The sequence below is a fragment of the Castanea sativa genome, chromosome 1, assembly GCF_040712315.1.
Source record: "Castanea sativa cultivar Marrone di Chiusa Pesio chromosome 1, ASM4071231v1".
Taxonomy (NCBI): Eukaryota; Viridiplantae; Streptophyta; class Magnoliopsida; order Fagales; family Fagaceae; genus Castanea; species Castanea sativa.
Window position 1 is genome coordinate 39,476,501 of NC_134013.1, and position 25,670 is coordinate 39,502,170.

The following is a 25,670-nucleotide window of genomic DNA, read 5'->3' on the forward strand; positions in this document are numbered from 1 at the left end:
AGGTGGACGACCTCATTGCTAGGTAGGGGGCCTTATCACTAAGTACATAAGATGTACAAGGACAATAAAGTGCTGATCTGTTCCCTCTTGAACTCGTCACCTTGCCATGATGCAACTAAATGACGATGTTATGTTCAAAGTGACGGACATACCGCAGTCATCTCAAAACAAGTTAGCTAAGGTGACGGTATTGCTCGTGGAAATGATGGGTGTATAGCTAAATGGATACATCAAACTAGAATAGCTAAAAAAAGAGAGCTAATGCCGTTAGGAAATTGACAGGCATACAATTAAGTTTTATCCAACGACGTCGCCCATGAAACTGACGGAATGATAAAAACGACCCTAAGTTTTTATGGAAAAGAAGTTGACGTTATCACCAGTTCAACAAAAATTGAATGGAAAATGAGAAAAAAACTTGTCACCCATAAGTTGACGAGCCAATCACAAGCATATAATTCTGACTTAGAATAAAAAACACACATACTTGGAGCGTAAAATGACATTAAAATTAACATAGGCGATGTCTTTACAAAAGCCCAAAAAAATGGGCGTCAAGTACTACAAGTTCGTCTACACTTTTCCTTAAAAATAAAAAATAAAAATGAAAAAGAGAAAAAAGAAAAGAAAATTTTGAGTTCATAAGAGGGCCTCAAGGTCTTCCATCGTCTTCAACAGTAAAAGGCTTGGCATAGGAGAGAGAAGGGCTGATGGCATTTGGGTCGTCATTGTGAAGGTTTGCTGCAGTTAGAGTAACGGATTGATCCGCGGCTGGCTGAGTTAGAACGACGCTGTTGTTTCTTTGACTGTTATCGTCAGCTTCTTCATTAACGGCGTAGCCTGCAGGGGTTGACGGGATGGACTCATCCATTGAAATCCTTGACAAATCCAAGTCAAGATAGATGAATTTTACTTGTTTCAAGCAGTCCTCGAACCCGTCACCATAGTAGGCAGCACAAGCGTCTATGAAGGATGACGAATCCTTAAACTTCGTCATAGCATCGTTCCTAGTCGTCTCCACCTGGACTAGGATGGACCTCAGCTCTTTTTTCGCCGTCAACTTGGCCTCCTCTTCCAGCTCCCGTCAGTGGATTTCCTCCATCAGTTTCTCCTTATAATTCTTTAGCTCCACGCTTAAAATGCGGTTCGCATCCTTATACTACGCTTGACCGTCAACCAAGTACTTGACACGCTCGTGCAAATAGGTAATCACCCCTTCCTTGGCAGAGCACCTGTCTGACAGAGCCTTCATGCAAACCATAGCCTATAAAAAAAAAGGGACAATACAATGTCAGTGTATAAAGATTGGTCGGACACCAAAGTAGAAAGCAAGGCTCACCCTAGTAAGGTCGAATAGGCCTGACGCCCTTATCTCGTCAGTAGTCTACTTAGTACAAGGGTCCATTTCTTCATCCCTCAAGATGGACTCCGTCACCTCTATGGCGTAGTCTTTATGAGTCAGCAAACAGCGAACAGATCCCTGGGAGATGGGGCATGACGAGGTCATTGGCCCTTTACTTGCCCTATGAATAGACCTGAGAGGTGACGGCCTTCGAGAAGACTTGTCCCCGGGAGTTGGGGCGACCTGCTTTCCTAGACGGTCTTCCCTATCGTTAATTTTTCTCTTGGCCACGACCTTCCCAACGGGCTTAGGGGTAGACAGTGGGGTCGACTCGCCCCCAGCCTTTTCTTGCTGTTTTTTCTTGGTTACAGCTACAACTCGAATCCTTTGCTTGGCTGACTCCATTTCTATGAAAAATAAAGGTTAGAAAGAGACAGCGTCAGGATAAAGACAAGAAGTTGAAGGATACTCACGACGATGAGAATAAGCGTTTAATTTGCAAGCTTCTACCGTCAGTTCAGGACCACCATAGTATAAATGAAAAGTATCTAATGTGATTAAATCCCGACACTTTCTCTTGTCCAAAGGAATGGCCGTCACTCGACAAATAAAATCTTCTTGCTTTGCGGTAATGCGTGGACGATTGTTAGCTGCAATGAAAAGTGACGGGTTAGGATATCAAGTAAGTAGACGAAGTGAGAAGGTCGACTGGATTAACCTGAATTTCTAACATATGCCCATGTGTTATGAAAACCATTGGGCATTGACTTCCATTCCTCCTGACGGCATACCCAATTTGTTCCTTCTACAAAGAAGTGTCTGCCTTTCCACTTCCTATTGGAATCAGGCATATCTGACACTAATTTCAACTCCTTTTCCCTCACTGCAAAGTGATACACTCTTTTTGACGAGGAAATATGTTAAGGATGATAACACTAAAAGAACTCGTCCAAGGTTAGCTGACGGTTCCCACCACTCAGACTACCCCACAAGATCTCGGCACCAATAAAGGTTCGCCAAGCGTTGGGGGTAATCTGGCTGACGGATATCCCAAGGAAATTAGCTAACTGACGATGCAATGCAGTTAGCGGTAGCCTTAGCTCGGCCGCAAACATGGCATCATACATGCCGATGTCAGTGGTTCGTCCTAAGTAACACCTCTCGCCTTCCTCAGGAAGACGGATGGGAATGTCGTCTAGTATTTGGTAGCGGGACCGCAAACTCTTGAAAACGTTCTCCGACATCGTCGGGGGAAACTTGTTGACGGACCACTCTGAGGGTAAGATGAAGGGACGATCATCACCAGAGGATCCCGAGGTACTTTCTAAGGTCTCCTCGTCGTCGTCACTCTCACCCCCTTCACTGATTCTTGCCTTTTCATTAATCCCTTGGTCTTCATCGTCTACGCTTTCTTTGCTACCATCACCACTCACCTCACCTCCTCTAGAACTCTCTACTTCACCGTCAAAAGGAGTTGACGATTCTATTTCTGACAACCAGGATAGGCCCTTTGTGGGCTCACGACTTGATTGGAAAACGTCGTTGTAGCACGCTCCGTCGCGGATCGACGATTGATCACTCGGCGTCTCCCTAGACATCTGACTACCTATAAACGATAGGTTGTTATTCTAAGATCCTAGGCAGACAACTTCACCAAAGGGCGTCACTAGAAAAAGTAAAAAGGTAAAGTAAGGAGAACTTACGTGTAGGAGGATAGTCTCAAGAAACTGACGGCTGTACGGTTGACGGCGTGACAAGATCGGGAGTAACGTATTCTTTCTTTCAAAATGAACAAGGCGTAAAAAGTGGAAAAAAGGTAAAAAATGAAGTATATATAGGAGAGAGGAAGCGCGAAAGACGAAGCGACACACCCGTCCAAACACGGAGCCAATCAGTTTACACCATGTGTCCCACCATTTAATGAAGATGGCGCGAATCACCATGGATAAACCATTTCCCCAGTAACGACAACTCCATGACCCGTCACCCATAGCTAACGGGGTAATGGAGTGGGGGGCAGTTGATAGTGACGTTTTTTACAAGCTCAGTACATTAAGAAGGCTGATAGGAATATACAACCCGTCAGCCATTCTCATTAAGACGCCTTCTTTTGACGATTCGAGGTCACACCCCTTATGGGGTGAGGTGAGGCTAAAGTATCAAGCTGACGAGTCAAGACTGATGACCTTGATTATGAAGGTCTTTAGCTGACGTTCTTTTTGGAGACGTACACAGGCTGACGATAGTGTAGGAGGCACACGTGTGCTGACGACCTTGGCAGGTAAAAACTGAAGAAGTAATTCAACCTTCATTCTTAGCCTATCTTGACTTCTACATACGTGAATATAAGGAAAGTTCTTGCGCTACACGTTCAACCTTAGTCAAGAAGACTCCTATAAGGAAAGGGCTCTATACAATAGGCAAAGATCCACGAATTACTCTTCTAAAAGGAGAGTGCTTCTTCACCAAGGCGTTTATTTCAGCTCCATACTACTATATATACCCAAAAACCCTCATGACCCAAAGGTACGCACAATTATCTCAACTCTGGCACTCTAGGGTTGTTTAAAAAACTCTAACTTGATCGTCGGAGGGTTTTTGGCCGGCACCACACCGGTGCTCTCTGTTCGATCATCTATTTTCTCTTCGCAGGTGTTGCTTCAATCTGAGGAGTACTCGCAGCTTACTGGTGATTTCTTCGGCATCGTCAGTTTTGATCTAAGAACCTGAAAATGCAAAGCTCAACGCTCAATGTTTTGTCAGAAAGTCCCAACAAGGTCCCCCTTGGATTTCAACAGTAAAAGAAAAAGGCCCCACTACAAAGCCAGATCTAAGTATGTTTAATTTGATGTGGATCTATAGTTTAATTTTTTGTTCTTATTTTCTGGGTTTGTAATTTTTGGATTTTAATTTTGTGTTCTTAGATCTAGGTTTGTGTTCTTGTTGTTTTTGTTGAAGACACACTTAGATCTCAATTAATGTGATTTTTGGTTTTTATTTATGTTTTTAATTTTTTTATTTAGTTAAAATTAATAAATTAATTTTTTTTTAAAAATTTAGATGTTGACGTGGCATTTTTTAATGCCAAAATAAAATTTTATTATTATTATTTTCATAGTTCCGCCTGCCACATAGGATTTTGCCGTTAGGGTACTGATGGAAAGTACTAAAATGGATGATGTTTTTCTAAATAGGGACTAAAAGCGGTGAAGTTAAAAGATAGGGATTAAAGTGGGAATCGCATGAAAATGTAGAGATGAAAATGTGGTTTTCGCCTAAGAAAAATAGGTAAATCATCTTTAGGATACAACTAAACCTCCCAAGAGGATTATGTGAATTTCTTTAAAAGGTGTGCAAAATTTGTGAAATAAAACTGAATTTGAGTGACTATGTATAAATAACGAAGAGATACCATTAAAACTAGACATTCTGAAAGGTTGCTTATGCAGGGGCATAAATTTTAAAACTCTATTACGAATGTTACTAATTGTTAGAAATGGGAGAAAATTATATCAACTTATTTTTATGCAAAATTCTATATAAAATAGTTATTTTGTTATGATTTCACTTGTTCCAACTTAATTCTGCTCTAGTAAACATTTTAATAAAATTATAAGACATTAGGCATAAATGTCCATCATTCTCATGTCATTTTCTTAAGCGATCACTATGTCGAGCGAAATTCTCAGTATATGTATTCTTTTACTTTAAATCTTTCTTTATTCTTCCACTTTTAAAATAAGATCTACACACACTTTTATTTTTTGAGTTGGTCCAATGCAATGAGAGGATTTTAGTGAATTTCTTGTGCTATCTCTTGTAGTTCTTTGCAAGGTTTAATTTTCAGTGAGTTGCTATGGCGGCACACTCGTATGGAGTTCAACTCACAACTTTTTATGCAAAGACCATATAATTGTTTAGGTCCTTTTGGAAGAGTGAAACTGCTGGCAAGTTTATAATTATTTAATGACCATAATGAGTATGTTACTTTCGGTTTTTTATTTTATTTTTATTTTTGTAGAATCCAAATTTACTTTCTTTATTGAGTAAAAGTTTATAATTTACATGTCCATGGTGCATTAAATTATCACAGGTTACTTTTGATATTTTTATGATAATTTTCGATTTTAATAAATACTAATAGGTTTTAGTTAGTTTAATTGGTATATTAGTGTGATAGAAAAAGACATCATCATAGAGTGGAGTGAGATTGTGTGAGGATTCAAATTCAATCTCTCAATCGGAATAACTTTTTGCATTTTATCTCAATTTTTTTTAACAAATTAACTATCTTAGCATTTTGAAAATAAACTGACTTTTAGATTTATTTTTATTTTTATTATCACATATTTAGTATATAAAACCTATCTCTTTAGACAAATACTATTCAAATAAGTTATTTGAAACTAGAAGCTACCAAATGGATAAGCATGTATGTCATCTTTCTTTGTAAAGAGGGGGAAAAATCAACTTCATCAAAGTAAACAGTATGCATGGGAGAGATGAAGCATTTAAACTTGGAAACTTGGCATATAAGAAAATTGTAGCGTAATGTTAGAAATTTAGGCTTGAAGAGTTTTATTATTAATTCCTATATGATTTATTTTCATTTGTTAAAAAGAAGTAAGGTTTAAATCCATCATCTACTCATTGTAATAGTTATTGAACTACTGTCTAAATTAAAAAAAATAAAAAACTGGACAAAGCTTCCTTCGTGATGTTGTTGTTTTGAATTCAAGGCTATGCTGTGGTGTGCTGTTGAATTCAAAACAAAACAAAACAAAACAAAAAGGAAAGAAAGAAAAAGCGTGGAATTAGCAAAGAAGAGGGTTGACAAAATAAAAAGAAGATGAGATGAGATGAGATGAGATGCTGAATGATGCAGTATGAAAAGGCAGCGACAGCAAATGAAAAGAAGATCCGAATCACAAAGCAGCATCTTCTTTCCTTAAACCCGCACCACTGCCACTACCACTACCAGCCACCCCCAAAACACAACTAATCTGCACGTGCCAGCTTTCACGGTTCCATTCCAACTCACTAATGCTGCAATTATTTTGGATTTATTATATATATCTCTGTTTTCTGTTTCTGTTTTTCCTTATAAAAATATACTACTCAAAAATAACCACCTATCCAACGGTCTCTCCCTCTTCCTGTTTTGTTTTTTAATTCTTGTTTTTAACTCCCTACTCTAAATTAAAATAATAAAAAGAAAAACAAAAAAAATATGTGGTCAATGAGAAAGAAGCTCTTCGAAAGGAACTATAAAAATAAGGCGGTCTAACACACTAACCCCTTTCCTTTTTTTTTTTTTTTTTCCTTCAATCTTTGTGGCTCTTTCTCTCTCTCTCGCTCATCTCATGTCATGGTTGTTCTGTTCTCTGTAATGTTTTGCTGTTTCTGAAAGAAAGAAGAGAGATAGAGTGTTTGTTTAGTTAAAACCAATCTAGGGCTGGCTAAGAGTAAGAAAGATATATCTCTATATAATTATCGTAGTTATTCGAAAGCATAGGCATAGAGAGTGATTTTTGAGAAAGAGAGAGAGAGAGAGAGAGAGAGTGGGAGCGACAATGCCTGCATTGGACGCTTTCGATTCGTTCCTTTTCTCTCTAAGCAGAGCCTTTTGCAGCCCTCTCGGTGTCTTCGTTCAGATCCAGGTTTGCCTCTTTATTTATTTATTTATACCCCTCTTCGCCTCGCGCTCGCGGTTTCTTTTTTCAGATCCAAAATCCGTTTGGTTGCTGAGAAAGTTGAGGAATTGATAGTTTTTATTCTTCACTGTCTTCTTTTTTTGAATTTCGTTTATGTAATAGAGCCATTTGGCTATATTTGGTTCAATTGAGTCGAAGTTGCTTCATTTGGCTTCTTTTTGTGTGTGTGTGTGTGTGTGTGTGTGTGTGTGTGTGTGTGTGTGTTGGTTTTCGGTTCGTAAATAATTGGAATCCAATTTTCAAAATTCATTTCCTTGTCTTTCTAAATTTTCTCGGCAACCAAACGGTGGACCACTTAGTTTCTTAGCTTGTTCCTCTATTTTCTGTCGCTGAGCTGTTATTCTTAAAATTATATTTATTAAATAGCTATAAACAATTTTGAATACTTTTTAGGGTAAAAGATTGAAGCTTTTCATTGAACTAGTTTCAGATCTGGATGGTCCGTTTCGTAGCAAATGGCAGAAACATGAGTGCAATTTTTAATTTCTTGATGGAGATTCAATGTTTGAAATTTGACACAAAAATTGAAGTCAATGTTAATCTGGGTTTACGACAACGACAATTTATCTCCAATTTATTTTAGATAATTACCTATGGTGAAGATTTAAAATCCTCTATTTTTGTTATATATATATTATAGCGCAATACTCAGAGATAAAGGTCTTTACTGGTTATGGTGACTTCTTCTTGTAGTCAATGGATATTACTATTTACTGCTATAGTTCTCAGTAGTTGATGAGTCTCTAATTCTTTAAACTTTTAAAAAGGAGAAGTCCTGTAAGTGTACAGCTTAGGGAGATAGGAAATTCAAACTGCAGTCTGAAATGGGTTTGGATTTTAAAAACTTTGGAACTAAGCTATGAAGGCATATAATTGAAAAAATTTCTCCATTGATGAAATATATGGGTGGCTTTAAGTTTTATTAATACATGGATTTGAAATGATTAGGTGTAAGAGGTCATTTTAAATCCATAATATTATAAGTGTCTTTGTTTGAGCGAAATAACTAAATTCAATTCATCATGTGTGGTTAAATTTATATAGAGCAATTTATACTAACAATTGTTCTTCGACTCTGTTGATTTTAAATTCTCAAATCCAAATGCAACCTTAGTTGAAATCAGAACAATTATTTAACTGGTAGATGGAATTAGACTATAGGGAGAAAAAAAGCTAGATGGAATTAGGTTCTGCAAAGATGTCTAGTTCCATCAGCGACACTTCAGAGGAAGTGCAATTTATACTAGACTTAAGTCATTTAAATCCTTATTACTATTACTGTAAGTAGTCTCCAATAATATGCATTGAGAAACTACTTGTCTAAATACTAATGGTGTTTAAAAATGCGGTATTCCCACCCTTTTGATGCTTTAGGATAAATTTATGCTGAGTTCATTGCATTTTAATTTGAATCCAACTTTTTGTGCTGTAGGGATGTTTAATATGCTTAACTCTTGCTCTTGGGTGGGCTTTTGCGGCCTATGTCAGGTAAAAAAGTTCAGTGGATAAATTTTATTAATGAATTAGTGACATTGTCTCTATGATTAATTCCCTTTTATCATTGTAGTATAGAAACACAAAATTGCTATTTGAGCTATCTCCAACTTCTTTCTCACAGGAATAGGGAAATCAAACAGATGAAGGATAGTATGCGACATGGCAATAGCTTTGCTTTTCTTTATCATGATATTAATAAACTCGAGCACACTAATCAGGAGAATCTGCCTAGAGTGTCAGTTGTTATGCCTTTGAAGGGTTATGGAGAACACAATCTACACAATTGGAGAAGTCAGGTGAGGTTTTTATAATGTGCATTTCCATGTGCCCTTTTTAATTAAATAAGTCTCATTTTATTCTTTTTTTAAAAACAAGAAGGAAAAATAAGTCAAAGTCTATTCATAATATGCTGAACATCTTTGATAGCTTCTAGATCATTCTGTGTGTGTGTGTATTATGCTGAACATCTATGATAGCTTCTAGATCATTCTGTGTGTGTGTGTGTGTCTGTACACACATTTCTGGGACACTATCACTATGTACAGATAAAGAGTTCTTTCTGGATAACAAAATTATTTTCAACTTCTTCTTGGAGCTGATACTTAGGCATGTTTACCGTTGAAATCCTTGTACCTATTTTACATTTATGCTGAAGCTTTCCCTTCTAATTGTAAATATTTTTGTTGGTCTGAAGTTTTCAACTGTTCATCATGGTTCCATCTCATGAATGGTTGCAGATTACATCTCTCTACGGTGGTCCTGTAGAATTCCTTTTTGTGTTGGAAAGTACAGAAGACCCTGCTTACAGTGTTGTGTCTTCGTTAATATCAGATTTTAAGGTATATATGTTTTTACGATTTTTGTATACTTTTCTGATTACATATGCTGTGGTAATACTGAGAAATAAATCACAACATATTTTTTTATAAGTAACTTTTGGACCAAAGGGATGGGGAAGTGGAGATTTTGAACTAGCGACCTCTGGTTCTCAAGGCACTGTCTTGAATTGATTGTGCTTCCCCTTGGGGTAAGAAACATCCCAGCATACATTATGACTGGATACATAGTTTGTGATCCTGAGTGCCACTAGCACTGATACTGAGAGGAAAATCTTGCCTTCTAATATCTTTCATGATATGTGGGTGCCTAGTGATTAGTGAACTTGTTCGAATTTCTTTACCATAGTTACATTCCCTTACTTGTATTCATGCTTAATATGCGCAGGATGAAGTTGATGCTAAGGTTGTTGTAGCTGGTTTGTCAACAACTTGCAGTCAGAAAGTTCACAATCAGTTGGTATGTAACAAGTTTGCAACTTGGTACATGGTCTTTGCCAATGCATAATGAAGGCGAAGGCCTCTGATTACACTTTTATTTTTTTTTTCTTTTAAAAATATATTATGTAATTTTTTTTTTTATTATATGAACTTATGTTATGTTGTCTTTGTTTCTATTTTCTATAACAATAATAAACTTTATTCTGTTAAAAATTGAGTGGGAATATATGATAAGGCTAGATGTTTAGCCAATGATCTCTAGTTCAATTGGCACCTTCTCCCCTTATAAGTGCTAGGTGAAGGGTAGGGTCTTGGGTTCAAGATCCACTGGACCCGTAACTTAACAGTAAAAAAAAAAATGATAAGACTAGATTTTAAGTAGGATTGACTCTTATATTATGTTTCTGCAAGGCATGTTGAAAGCAGAGCAGCCCTGCACTATCAAATTGATATGGAATTTTGAGCTTATTTAGACTAAAATAATCTTGTGAGATTTCATACAGGATTTCATAATTTATCTTTCCTATAAGCATATGTTTTTGCTAACACTAAGTCATATATGATGTGCTCTTGTGCAGGTTGGAGTGGAGAAAATGCATAAAGGCAGCAAGTATGTATTATTTTTGGATGATGACGTTAGGTTGCACCCTGGTTCAATTGGAGCTCTCACTGCTGAGATGGAAAAGAATCCTGATGTATGATTTTGCAAACTTACCCCCAAATGCCCTCTACTCTAATTCCCTGGGATTTACATAAAATTATTTATCTTGTACTTATTTTTTAAGGTGTATTTTGTTATGGTAATGAGTGCCTTGGTCGTAACAGATTCTTTTTATATTCTTGACTTTGTTGGCATTGGTTTGCAGATATTTATTCAAACTGGATACCCTCTTGATTTACCTTCGGGGAGTTTAGGGAGTTACTGCATTTATGAATATCACATGGTAAGGCATCATCTATGAGTTCGGGCTCCCGCGCCCCTTCCTCTCTTTTTTTTTTTTTTTCCCTTTTCTTTTTCCCAAACTTCTTAATTTTTGTGTACATGTTTGTCCAGTTCTATTTTGTAGTTCATGGTAGGGTTTTATTTCTTTTCAACATGTAATCAGAAATTTTTAGGTGTAACAGCTACCGCATCATCTGCTTGGGTTTGGTTGAAATGTAACTAGGGTTCCTAACAAAGAGAATTTAATAGGTCATGGTGTGTGTTATGTTAGTCTGTTGTAATAGACTAATAGGGCTAATTTAGACATTTCTGTTTTATTAATTTTTGCAAGATGCTTTCTCATTTTTCCAATTTCTTCTCTATTTACTCTTTGGGCACTACCAGAAGATAAAAGAGTAGGGTGTTCCTGTGTTTGCCTTATTATAACCATTAGTGAGTCTTCGAAGCCAATATGTAGGGTTTGTTGAAATAAATTGTTATGACATTTTCTAGCATATCAAGCAAATAACAAATGGTAAACAATTATGTACCTTTTTATACTCCCAGTGTACTAGGATTGTGCCCCTTTTATGCTTTTCGAATGAAAAAATACTAGTTAATTATGTGAAAACTAGGTAGTAGTGTTATTTTTTATTTTTTGGTAACGAGTGTTACTGATTAGGAGGCACTGCCTCTAGTACATGACGTATACATGATGTAGTGTTAAAGAATTACAAAGAATGAAAGTTACAATAAGAAAGAGAGGGAATCCATTAAATGTACAACAGAATGGGAACCCATAACACATGACGGAAAGTGACTTGTTTTTTTCTCTTGTGAATTTCAAGTAACAAAAAGATAAACAAACATGTAATCATGAGTGTTCTTTGGAAATTCCAATGCACTAACAAGTAGAGAGATAACGGTTTTAATGAGAGAATTATAAATTCTTCAATTTTTAAATTGCCGTGAGGACAGAGTTATATAGATGATCAGTTTCAATTGCAACTGTGTTTTCTTGATTTTTTTTATTACAACTAGTGGTATTGAGCTTTTTTTTGCATTCGATTTGAGTTTCCTATAAATCTTGGAATGTTAATGGCCATGTTTGTAGTGGGCTAATATATATATGACATCTAGCTGTTAGGTTTCCTTATTGGTACTAAGTAATAAATCCTTCAAGTCATACATAGCTGACAATTTGTCTTCCCTTTCTGATTGACAGCCTTGTTCAATGGGATTTGCTACTGGTGGAAAAACATTCTTTTTGTGGGGAGGGTGCATGATGGTAATTAACTGCAAACTTTTTATTGTAGGTGTTGCATTCACATAATTTAGATGTTCTGATTTTTCTAGATTGTTGGCAGATGCATGCTGATGATTTTAGACTTGACCGGCATGGTGTGGTCTCGGGACTTCGAGATGGTGGATACTCTGATGATATGACTCTTGCAGCTATAGCTGGTAATGAATCCATTAGTAATTTTTTTAATTTTTAATATTATTTGCAATCCTTTTGCAGACTTAGAAGCATTGATCTACACAGATCACAACTTTGTTCTGTCATCAGATGTTAAGATTACCTATTAACTAAATGCTGGTGACTTTGTGTCTAACAATTTGGCATGTGTTAGAGCTCCAAATGGAATTTCTCTTGGTTATTTTTATTTTCTTTTTATCTTTTTATTGGTAAGTTAAACATGAGGCACAAGTAGTTTTGAAACCATGACCTCGCCCTCTACCCATTCTTGTGGGAGAGGAAGTGCCATTTTAGCCAGCACTCATTGGCTTTTCTTGGGTTTTTGTAGTCCTAGGTAAATACTAGGTTTTTAATCCACCATTTAATGTCATCTTGGGATCATGGTGGTGTTATCAGACTTCTTTTATTCCAATGTTGTAATTTCTTTATATTCCCATGTTAATGTTATTTTTGTAATTTTGTGTGAGAGTGCTTGATCTTGGATGACCAATTGATATGCTTCTGCTAAGAATTTACTCCATATATGGCCATAGTGGATACTTTTGTTTGCTGAAGTGCTAAAAATATTTTACTTTTGTTCTCTCTGTGATTTTGGTGTGCTTTGATAAGGGTCTGTGGTATGGCTCCCATCAAGTTCAGGGTCTAGCTATGTTTATTTCCTATTCAACATGGTGCAGAGTGGATGTGGATGTTTCTCTAATTGTTGATTTTATTTTTCACCTTTCCAGGGGCTCATAAGAGGCTCATTACATCACCTCCAGTTGCTGTGTTTCCTCACCCCCTTTCAAGTGAACTTAGCTTCTCAAGGTTTGTTATTTTTCACTTGCTTATGCTCATGTCTATTACACTTATTTCCATTTTTAATTCTTGGCTTCTTGTGTAGGTATTGGAATTACTTGAGGAAGCAGACATTTGTTTTGGAGTCATACACAACAAATGTTAATTGGATAATGAATCGTGCATTGTTTACTTCCCACTGCTACCTGTCATGGGGATTCGTAGCACCATACATTATGTCTATGATTCATATTACTGCAGCACTTAGAATTTACATTAAAGGGTATTCACTCGAGGAAACTTCCTTCACTTCTGGTGGTGAGCACACTACTTTTCCTTTTTAGGTAGGTTGTTAGTGTTGATTTATATAAAACCAATGTGCAGGACCTTTCATGCAGGATAAAGTTTGGTGTACAAATGCCTATTAAAAAAAAGGTTGTACTCAGTGCACCACTCAGTATGAATGTTTCATACTGTTAATTTATACAATCATTTGATAATAGGGCCTTTAACCTTAATGAGGAAGGTTAAGATAAATATGGGGTTGGCAAAGTCCCTATCGACACTCTACATTTGAATTATGTTTGTGGCAAATTTGAACTATTGAATCTTAGTCTGATTAACACTTCCATCTGGGGAAAAAAACGTGGTCTGTTTCAGTAACTTAACAAAGGTTACACTTTTTTTTTTTTTTTTTTTGGGGTGGGGGGGTTATTGTATTATTGCAACCTGTTATTCCAATCAAAGTCATGATACGTTGCAAATCCTTGATAAGATATTTCTGTTAGCAATAGCTTGGGAAGTGCACTATTATATTTTGAGAGTTGGACTTGGTTTGTGTAAAAAGTTTTTCTTTTCTAACTGCTATTTCTTTTTTCAGGGTTGTTACTGGTAGGCTACCTAGCTATATGTACTTTAGTAGAACTTCTTTCAATGTGGAACTTGACAAGGATAGAAGTTCACCTATGCAACATGTTATCTCCTGAGGCACCTAAACTGTCGCTTGCTTCTTACAATTGGGTTCTTGTAAGTACTTTTAAGTCTCATCTTTCAGTGAAAGGACTTGGAACTTCATATTACAGATATGCTTTTACTTTTGTGTTGAAGTTCTAAGGGATCCTAGGTGTGAGGGTTTCTTACAAAGCATCATGAGCAGTATTTCCGAAATGGCTCAAACATTAAGCATAAACCCAAACATAATTTGAATTATCTGATTGTGACATCATGATGGTAACTGATGATTAGTTACTAATGCAATCAAAATGGTTTTCAATTGAGCAGGTATTCATTGCAATGCTAGTGGATAACTTTTTGTACCCTGTCTCTGCAATGCGTTCTCATTTATCTCAGTCTATCAATTGGTCTGGTATCCGGTATCATTTGAAGAATGGAAAGATAAGTAAGGTAAGCTGGTTAAGATCTTTGATTATTTTGAAAACATTATTTTCTCCAACCAGGTAGTATTTCATTTTATGATCTACTGTATATCTTAAGTTGTGGGTTGTAAATTCCACATAAGCTGAGTATTTTTGTTCGAACTTTCAGATTGATTTAAAATGCCAGCAGTATTTGGTGTATGTACAAAAGGGATTTTACTAAGGGCTTAGAGATGAAAAATATTCCTCTCATTTTAGTAGTTCCCTTTGGTTCTTTTCTCTTTAGGATTTGCATACCCATTTAGTTGTTTAGAGAAGCTTTTATTTTTTATAAGATACTCAGGAAGACTTTCAAGTTAAAGGTGGAAGAGCTCAGATTAAAAAATAAAAATTATAGTGTTTTGTTTCATTCTGGTACAGCTAAATGCTTGCCCTTTTTATTTATTTATTTTTTTTTTTTGATGAATTAACAGTTTAAAGGGTTGGAAAAAATGGAAATAAGAACAGTTGGAGTTAAATACTGGAGCACCGTATTAGTTGTTTTTTCTTACTTTCTGAACATTAGTGGTTTTATGCACTCCGCAGATTGAAAGAAGCAAGGAAATGGGTCCAGAGAAGTCGTACTTGGGAGGAAAAAAATTACTATATGGGAAGAAAGGCGCTCCTCCCAAAGTCTCGTTACTCAGTTCATTGGCCAGAAGTATGGCGCAATGGCACCAGCCTAAGAAATTTGATAGCTAGAAATGGGCTTTACCAAACCCCCATAAAAAAAGGAAAAAAAAGAAAAGCTTGGATCCTTTTGCCCACCTATTGCGATTTAATGGGCACCAAGGGCTTCAGAAGCAAGAAATGCTGTGGATTATCTGGTCCTTGTAGATTGCTTGGCCATCCATTACTCATGATTAAAGTGTTTTAGGAATATTTGCTTCAATTTTTTTTTAAATCCCCACATTTAATATATTTGATTCTTCTGCATCCCCCCCACCCCCCCTCTTTTTCTGGGCTGATTTTGTATTTTGCACTTTGTTTGTAATTTATTGAGTTGTTAAACAGTTAAATTCATAATGTTTTTTAAAATTTTCGTAATGTTAAATAGAAGTGGTATACATAGTACATTTTTCTGCGAAAAAATTGCTCCCCCCAGAAAATATAAAAATCTTAAACTCTAGAGTGAAAAAAGAAAAAGAAAAACTAACAAAAACATGAAGTAGACCATGTTAACAAGGAGGAGAAATGGTATGGATCCTTTGTTGTTGTTGTTTTTTTTTTTTTTTTTTCCTTTTCTTTGTTTTATCTTATATTTTATACTATTTATAACAGGATTCTCTTTTTTGGACTTTTCAATATGACAATGTTAAGCCTCTTATTTATTTGAAATGGAATCTTTCAAATTAAGGATAACAATCCAAGCCCCAAGTTGACCCATCTCTGTTCTCTTTTTCTCCATTGTTGACCCATCTCGTTGTGACCCATCTTGTTGTGACCCAATCCATGTCGATACACCTTTGTTGGCTTAATCTTTGGATTTGAGTTTTGTTTAGTTTTGGATTTGAGTATTGTTTGGTTTTGGGTTAGGATGGGTTTCGATTGGGCTATGGGTTGTTTCGGTGGTGGTGGTGGGTTGTTGATTGGGCCATGGGTTGCTATGGATGTGGTGGATAGTTAATCGGCTTGTGGTGGTGGGTTGTGATTGTTGATTTGGCTTGTTCTTTGGTGGTCTTTTTTCTTTTTTGTTGGTTGTTGGTTTTTTGGTTGAGCTTGAGGCTGCTGTGATAGTGGTTGTGGTTTAGTGGTGCTGTGATGGTGGCTATGATGGTGGTGGTAATTGATTAGGGGTAGTGGGTTTGGTGGCTTGAAGAGAGGGAGAAGAGACAGAGAATAAGAGAGAGAAAAAATAATAAATAAATAAATAAATAAATAGTGTTTAACTTTGTTGTGAAAATAAGAGCATTAATGTGAAGTGAGTTGTGAAATAGTAAGTTGAAATAGATAAAATTACTTTTTTAAATGCTAAAAGCTAAAAAATTTAGCACCACTAATGTGGACGCTTTAAGCCTTCTATCTATTTGACAAGTGTCTTTAAGTTTTTTAATTATTTGACAAGTGGCATTCTACGTTGCATAATTTGTGTCTTTTATCTACTTGACAAGTGTCAATGCCTTGCGCGGTCGACCGCCAATCATGGTGATGCTCGTGTTAGTTGCGAAGCTTGGGTGTTGTGAAAGAGTGTTAAAAAAGGATGAACCTCTAGTGTGTGACTAAATTGAGTCAATTTTAATCTATTATTACCAAAGGTAGTGAAGTCACCACCAATCATTGGGTTTTCCTAAGGTATGTTGGTCATCTGAGTTTATTTGATTTTATTACCAGCCCAAAGCTAAGAAAAATGATCACTTTTCCTAATCTAATATAGATGGTTACAAATCTTGATTCTTGAGTTTGGAAGTTTGGTTACATGTGGGGAAGGTGTTAGGAACTTTACAATGCCTGTCTAGAGACAGTCTTTTGTTTGGGTAAAATTTTAATTTTCGGACATTGGTAATTGAAAATAGGCTATTGGCATTAGCTATCGGGGCTTTAAAAGAATTGGGCTTTGAGGTTTGATTTTGAGAAGAGGTGTGGCTTTTATCAATGCTTTGCTAGCACATTTGAAATTGTTGGCAAATTTCCACGACGAAAATCTGGCAATTTCGAGTTAGGTGCATCATAGGACACAAAACACTATCCTCATTCCTCACCAAACCTTCACTGTGAGAATATGACAAAAAGAAGCCCCCCATTTTCACAGCAAAAATTTGGTAGAATTTCGTGTTTGATGTGGCACACCAGTAGAATTTCGTGCTTGTGTATATGGCATGCATTAGTATGCTCATACTAAGGCAAGTCGAGGCTCACCAGAGCATTAAACACAATGGCACATGTCGCATACATGGGGAACCCAATATCACTAGCTGAAATGGATCAAAGCAATCATACGATGACAATCATGCACACAATGTAGCATGAATACACATCTACAACAATCGCCTTGAATGCATACCCACACTTCAAGGTCAAGAGCACCCATGATCACGAAGGGGTACCTTCCTAACCATGTGAGTTCATCATACAAAGTGCATGACCATCTTTAAACAAGCACGCGCGCGCACACACACACACACACACACACACACAGAAACATGCACAATGCAAGACACGCAGAGCGGAAAGATAAACCAGACATTGCCAACATCATAAGGGTATGGCCCAAGTAAGGTATAGGAAAAGTAAAAAATCAGACATCGCCATACCCAAGGAACGTGGCCCAAGTAAGGTACAAGAAAGATAAATCAGGCATTGCCAGCGTCCAAAAGATATGGCCCAAACAAGGTACAGGCAAGATAAAGATCAAACATTGCCAGACCCTAAAAATGTAACCCAAGCAAGGTACAAGGAAAGAAAGCCCTAATCTAGAAAGCTATAGGCATGGTTCTAAAGAAAAGGTGAAGAGATAGAGATAAAACCACACAGAGAGGCTAAGCCTCCTAATCTACTAATCATTGCCCTTTTTAAAGAAAAGGTGAAGAGATAGATATAACAAGATCCGTAGTTCCATTATATTGGAGTACGGACAACACTTGTGCCATCAAGCAATGTTCTTAAAAAGGGACTTGGGATTTCATGTACAAAGACAGGTGTGAACCTGCATGAAATCATAGGGAGGAACGATGCTTGATGACTCAACAAGCACACAAAGACACATGCATGAACATATAAACAAAGATGCAAAGATGCAAACAAAATCAAGGAAGCAAACAAAAAGGCACAAAGCAAGCATAAAAGAGAACAAGCATGTCATCACACGAAAGGGAAAGATAATCATGTTATAAGTGTGGACACAAGGGAAAGTGTCGGAGTTGCCACCTAGTTATATGGTCTAGGAACCGTGAATATAGCGTCCTCTCGAGGAAGGACATTGATCTTACTACCAAAGTTTGGGTTTGGAGTTTAGGTACATTTTTGGGAAGGTGTTAGGCACCCAAGACCACCTAACCCTAAGGTTGGCTTCCTATCATTGTGTCTTATATCTTAACCTCATTAAAAACCTGTTCAACACTTTTATCTATACTCACACACAAACTAGCATACAATCATGGCATCATTCATCCCAAAACACATACCTATCTACCCTTAAACAAAAGAGATCCAAACCCACACATACAATAAACCCTAGCACACATCTAACATGTGAAACCCTATCATATATCTGAAAAAAAGTAGCAACCAATCATGGCAGCAAGCAAATCATGTTAACATGGCAACAAACAGCATCACATTATTAATTAAGAGCATGGTGTCTATTTTGTATATTCATCAAGAAAAGATTAAATCAACCAAATGCATGTTCATATTAATGCATGACTTACCTTACTTACCTTGCAGCACCTTAGCACCTATGGCATGATGAATGGACATGTGAATGAATGGCATGGCATTAAAATTAAGAAACAAAAGATAAACCCTAGTCAAAACATGTTGAAGACAAACAGACATGTGAATAAAGCAAATAGAAACTTATAAAGTATAAAACATGTGAAAAGAAACTCAAAACAGGATCTTATTATGTGAAGCAAAGAAAGAAATAGAAAAATTAGGGTTTCTGGGCAACGACCTATGTATGCAGACAGAGGTCTGTGTACACAGGCCAAATCCCACATGCGTAGGATTTGATCTGCGTACGCATGCTCATGGCACACGCACGCAGGGTTGTTCAAAACCCTAACCTAGAAACAAACTAAGCAGAAAATAGAGCATGAACTAAAAACCCTAATTCTAACAATCAAACATGTTATAAACATAAAGAAACCATAAAACTAAACTATACAAACATATACAAATATAAACTAAGCAAAGAAATAGATTAAAATATAACAAGAAGGTAGAAAAGAAAAGAAAAAGAAAAACAAAAAGAAAAAGAAAGAGTTAAGCTCAATACTTTAAACAAGAAACTTTTCAAGTTTGATTTTGACCGTTTCCCTCAGTCAATCTATTCACAAATCAAAAGAAACATGATTAGTAATTTTAAACTCAAAGGATCAAGGCCAGAAAAGGCTCCAATCAAATAAAAATTGACTTGAAGGTGTTTGTGAAAAACTCCCTTTTTGATTCACTATTTCTAGTGAATCTTAGGTTTACCTTTAGGATTTTTTGTGTGTTTTGAAAAGGTACCATGTAAAGCTTTATATAGTTGAAAAATAGGGGTTTGGAACAACTCCCAAATGATGTGGGATTCATTCCAAACTTCAGTATTTAATGAAGAAAACTTGCTTTTTTTATGTCTCTGAAACCCTAGCTGCGTACGTAGACTTGTGCCTATGTACGCAAACCGTGGGTTTTCTTTGGCCTTTATTTTTCAAAAATTGATTTATGCTCATTAAAAGTTATATTTTCCATTTTAACAACTCTCAAGTTAATTTAACATCTAAATTGGGCTCTAAACCAATCTTAGGCCTTGGAATTTAGGAATCATTGTGGAACAGGTGCCTGAGTTGTAGAGGGTGCAAAATACACTGTTTACAATAAGATACATACAAGGCTAACATGAGAAACCCTAACATGCAAAGCTAAAAAAAGAAGAGAAAGGCAAGTGCAAGTAAGCCACCATCATGAAGATGTACTCTTGCTCATGGTTGCATCCTAACAAACCACAAAAGGGGGAAGGATGCAACCAAACAAAAAAAGAGGCCCTAAAGGCCAACAAGCACAAACCCACAAAGGGAAATAAGTCATGTGAAGCATGGCAAGGATGCAAGAAATGAGACCTAAACATAGAAGTACAGATCCAAACACAAAGACATGTGAAAGAGCAAAAAATTATAAATATGCAAAAATGAACCAATCCAAATCCTTCGGTGTATTCTGGTGTATGGATGTAGGCCTAGACCACTAAATCTAGATCTACACCTAACCCAAAAGCTAAAACACAAGAAAGAAACACAAACAAGGTGTATAAATCTGTAAAAAGCACTAAGCATAGCATCCAAACAACGCTTTAAGCATATAAACATGGCAAGAAGTGTATAGACAAGAAATTTAGACATATCTTAATCCAAGAAGGCTAGACCAATAACATCAAAGCAATATAACATGTTAAGAAAGCAATAAAACATGCTAAGAAATAAAATGGGTGTAGATTGTAGCTAAAAAGCTATATCTACACACCCTTAAACCTCAAATCCAAGGTATATGGACCAAGTTACGTCTACACCTTTAGGGTGTACTGGGCTAGGCCAGAGTACTGGTGCATCGAACTCAGCTGTTGACGTCATCAATCTTGTCCTTTTCCCCTATTTCTCTGTTCGGACTTCGATTAATCATTTGAAGGCCTTCCTAAACTCCAATTGAGTTAATCTTGGTACTGATGGAAAGGTATGGATGTCTAGTTTTTAGAATAGTTGACAATTCAAAATCCAACAGTCAGATCAAAAGTTATGGCCTTGAGAAGCGAGCTAACGCGCCTAGCATGGTTTTCAAGATATTTCAACCGTTTTAACTCCGATTTCGATTCATGAGCAATGAAATTGGTTTCAACCCATTCTGATCATCAGATTAAAATTAAGTTTTTGGGTCGCTCTCGAGAGTCAACCTCAGGCCAAACTTGGTCAAAGTTGAAAAAATCTCCAATAACCTTGGGTTGATATAAAAATATGAAAAATGTCATTTTGGGGTGTTTTTTGATCAAATTTGGCCTTTAGTCAACCCTAGATTGACCAAGGGCATTTTGGTCAATTTGACTTAAAAAGGCATTTTGAGTGCACGAGTTGTACTATGTCAATATAGATGTTTTCACGGTCTTTTGGTGAAAAAAATGATATTTTTGAAATTTACAAGGTTCGACACGCAAATTAAGGGTAAAGAAAAGACAATATCTACGACAAGTGTTTTCAAGTTTTTTTAATTATTTGACAAGTGACATTCCATGTGACATAATTTACCAAAACACATGCAGTGTGGCTACCAAACTAACACTTGGCATGGTTGCCAATTTACGTGTCATCATCTCTAGGATTTTGTATCAGGCCCCAAACCCAAAATGGTCTAAAACATGAGAGAAACATTTCAAAGGTATCTGTTATAATTTACAAAACGTGTTTTAATTTGGAAATTTCCATTTGGATCATGCAAATCCATTTTTCTTAATAAAATGACAAAAATGATTAAAAGAATGTAGCACCAAGTTTTCTCAAAATATTTCAACATGAAACTACATACTATTTACTGTGAGTTATCAAAACACTATTTTAAAACCTGAAAATCCAACCCAAGGCCACATGACAAGCTGTCATAAAGACATTAGGTATGCCACAAATATATCAGTTATGCCACGAAAACATTGGTTATGCCACAAAGACATCAATTATGCCATGAAGACATCAATCCGACACAAAGACGGGGTACCAAGATACCAATGTCACAAAGACTACAACATCTGGATGGTAATTAAATCTGTCACGACATAAGGATAAAAATAACATAAAGCTCAAAACTAAATGAAATTGAAACTTGTAGTTCATTTCCAAGTAGTTTCATAAAACTTTATAATATCCAAGCATTTCAAAAAGTTCCCAAATTTTTCAAAATCATTTCTTATCAATAAGATTTTCTATCAATTTCCCAAATATCACAAGTCAAGATAAAACATCTTTTAGAATTTGCAAATAATGCAATAAATTCATAAAATTCATTCCAAGAATTTTCTAAAAGATGCTTATCTTTTCCATGCTAACAAATCATGTATTTCCCCATATACATTACCAAACATGATGTACTTTTCATAAATAGTCATATATAATAGGGTTACAACACAATACATTTTAAGAAAACATAATCCCACAAATAATTTTCCAAAATGTGTTTGACCCAAAAACAACATTTATGCAACATGATTATATTTACAACTATTCACAAAATATGTCCACCAAAACAAAACCCATATACCTAAACATATGAATATCACCTCCAAAACTCAGATTAAAATAACCTCAAGCAAAAGTATAAAACCCACCAAAAAGATTAATAATTTTTTACCTCAAATAATAGAGATGAGTGAGCATTAGCCTTTTCCTATGAAGTTTTCTAGTGAACCTTGCTGGAAAAATGGTGGAGGTGGCTGTGAGATGAGGACTGAAGAGAGAGTGAAAGAGAGAGGTGGAGAGTAGTGTTGTGTTTGTGGGAAAATGAAAAAGACAAGAGTGGAGAGGACCCCAAGAGTGAGGGAGATAATGTGATGTATGGTGGGGAATAGTTTGGGTAGGTGGGGCACGTAGGAGCCAAAAATCTGACCTTCCCTTCTTCTTATTTTATTATTTTTTATTTTGTCTAATGGACTGGGAATAAAAATAATATGGCTAACTTAGTGGGGTTGGCCAAGTAGTTGGACACTCGGTCTCCAGTGGCTGTCTTAGTTTGACTGGGTGCTCTCCAGTTCAAGTTCGGGCAAGCACTTTGAAAAAACCCCCTGGGCTAGCGATTTACCCCACTATGGGTCAATTCGTCGCGAACAGTGATTAGTCTTTGGTTGAAAGTTTTGAGGAAATACTATGGGAAACCACAAAAAAAAAAAAAAAACAATATGGCTACTTTAATTTTTTTGATATACATGCAAAGTCTTTTGCATGGATGCAAAAGAATATAGCCATTCGAGTAATAGTTGTTACACACACTATTTACTAACTCACAACTCAAGTCACAATTTCAATTTAAAATAAGTTGTGTATTACTGCATGTGTAAAAGTTATTTCCCTATTCATTAACCTCTAGACATTAAAAAAGACATAGCTATTAGGCCAAGTTATGTAGCCATTAGTCATTAACCATTTCTCATTATGCAAAAGTCCTTTGACCATGTACTCTCTCAACTATTATGATAGCATGGTAGAGTAATAATGTTAGATACAGGTGAACGGCTTCATTTAGCATACTATTAGGGAACACTACTCTAATACATTAATGTCATTATTTGACCTAGGTAACCCAAAAAATGCATGTCATATCTAAAGATCAAATAATACCACTACTTCCAAAACAATGGTTGGCTCACGAATGTGACCAAAGTATTGACCTTTCCATGCAGCCGAACAATTTTTTCATTTCCAATGCATGCAATCAATGCTCCTTAGCATCCTTGGAAATCCACGTCTTTCCCCATTGACTAAAATTCTAGCAATGTCTTCGTTGTTTGGAGACCTCAAGTATTCTTTGGAGAAAATATCAACCACCGCTTTAACAAAATTTTTCAAACTTTCTATTGCAATGGATTCTCCAATCCGCACATACTCATCCATAAAATCAGCTATAACTTCGTACGCAAGCATCCTAGGTGCAACCTTTATATTTTGAAGATAAGATAAACTTCGTCTTTGGGTATTATCTCTTTTTGGATAAAGTAAGGTTCATAAGTTTCTACCTTAGATTGAATATGGAGAAAAAGAGACCGACTCATTCGAAATCTCCTCCGAAATAAATTAGGAGGATATACTGGTGTGTTTACAAAGTAGTCGAAATAAAGTCTTTTATGGCCTACCAAATGATCATGTTCGATACATCGATGACGTTTATGTTGTGATGTTGAACCCTTAAGAACTTGCCTCTTTATCTCATCCCAATCTGAGTCGTCAAAAAGTAATTTGCGAAAAAGAAAGCGACCCATAGAGACAACCTTGAAGACAACAGTGTTAGGAAATTATCACTAATATTGAACAAGAAATAATTAATAATGATTTAGAGACATAAAACAGACAAGATAGCAACTTATAAAATATACAGTCTATGTTCTTATATACAATATAGTCTTTAAAAAAGATTGATGTTAAGACTTAGGAATAGAATAGTTACATATTTTATTATATAAACTTTACATACTGATGTATGATTCATCACAAAAAGCGCATCAAATACTTAATAATAACACAGTGTATACAATCTAAAAAGGGCATTAACTTTACAGCTTTGGTAACCTAAATGATATCTACTTTAGTCAGCCAAACAAAAAGAAAAAAGAAAAAAAAATAGAGGTTAATTCATCTACTTCCAAATTTTAAGCTTGCAGACAAGATGTTAAAGGAATCATAGAACATATAGTCACTGGTTAGACAAACTTTTAGGATTCCCATGTTGAAATGGGCTACCTTATCAACTAGCTTAGCTTTGATTTGGTCAATTGCACCACTTTGATTTTGGGCTTCAACTTTAGTCATGAACCCAGCAAACTTACTTGTCTCCCTATCAATTGTTCCACATCGACTTGGTAGGGAGAAAGCAGAACGTGTGGTTCCGTAAGTATTGTTTTCACAAAAGTATTGCCAAATTTTCTCCCAAAATTTTTCAGCCCTTTGGTCAGTACCATGCACGACATCCATGCTAATGTTAAGCCATGCAGAGACGAGGACGTTGTCCTCATCTACACTGAAGTTCCCACCACGTTTTGTTGGATTAGAGGTGACAATTTCAACTTCTGGTAAAGACTCTTGGATGGGCATTGAAGTATTTTGAGACCCACTTAAAAATGGTGCCACAAAATCGGAATCCCCTTGTAATATATTAGCATATAGTGATATGTCTTCTTGTGTATCCATCCCTTTTAAATAGGGAGCTTAAAACAATTAGTTTATGAAGTCAATTAGTATATGAAACCAGTAAAACAATAGCAAACCAGGTATGAAGAGAAGAGACCTTTTTAGTCATTGCTTGTGGACGTTAAAGTTCAACAAGGAGGAAGAGCATATCCCCTTCCCTTGAGTTATACTCTACCTTTTTGCTTAGTTTGTTTTAGCATTAATATTTTCTAGAAAATTGGTTATTTTTCAGAGAACATTTTTTGGAAAACTATCTCATTTTTTGGTGTTTGGTAACGACCTTGAAAATGAGCTTGAAAATGTTTTCTAGTGTTTGGTATGTACAAAATTTTGTAACATTTCTTGTAAAATTTAATGCTCTGTTTGTTTAAGCATTAACGTTTTCTGGAAAACGAGTAATTTTTTAGAGAATATTTTTTGGAAAACTATCTCATTTTCTGGTATTTGGTAATGACCTTGAAAATGAGCTTGAAAATGTTTTCTGGTGTTTGGTATGCACAAATTTTTTATAACATTTCTTGTATAAGTTAAAACATGTATAATATGAAATTTATGTACACCCAACTAATGTAATTAAACTAAATTTTCACTATATTTATGGACGATAACATACAATATATATATATATATATATATATATATATATATAGATAAGCTCCATAAGCTCATAAT

At 35.9% G+C, this 25,670-nt stretch overlaps 1 protein-coding gene across 1 annotated transcript; it reads left to right on the forward strand.

The window, feature by feature from the left end:
- Window positions 1-6,444: 6,444 nt before the first annotated feature.
- LOC142620094 (uncharacterized) lies at window positions 6,445-15,390 on the forward strand. The gene is made up of 14 exons (XM_075793525.1): window positions 6,445-7,002; window positions 8,489-8,544; window positions 8,675-8,849; window positions 9,291-9,392; window positions 9,778-9,849; window positions 10,409-10,525; window positions 10,697-10,774; window positions 11,978-12,040; window positions 12,120-12,216; window positions 12,961-13,039; window positions 13,116-13,327; window positions 13,890-14,035; window positions 14,291-14,413; window positions 14,971-15,390. The coding sequence occupies exons 1-14, from the start codon at window positions 6,916-6,918 to the stop codon at window positions 15,124-15,126; spliced, it is 1,563 nt and encodes a 520-aa protein (XP_075649640.1). The 5' UTR covers window positions 6,445-6,915; the 3' UTR covers window positions 15,127-15,390.
- Window positions 15,391-25,670: the final 10,280 nt, after the last annotated feature.

Coding starts and splice junctions, on each gene's coding strand:
- LOC142620094 (XM_075793525.1), top strand. CDS start 6,916: ATGCCTGCATTGGACGCTTTCGATTCGTTCCTTTTCTCTCTAAGCAGA. Junction 7,003..8,488: donor GTGTCTTCGTTCAGATCCAG/GTTTGCCTCTTT, acceptor TTTGTGCTGTAG/GGATGTTTAATATGCTTAAC. Junction 9,393..9,777: donor CGTTAATATCAGATTTTAAG/GTATATATGTTT, acceptor TAATATGCGCAG/GATGAAGTTGATGCTAAGGT.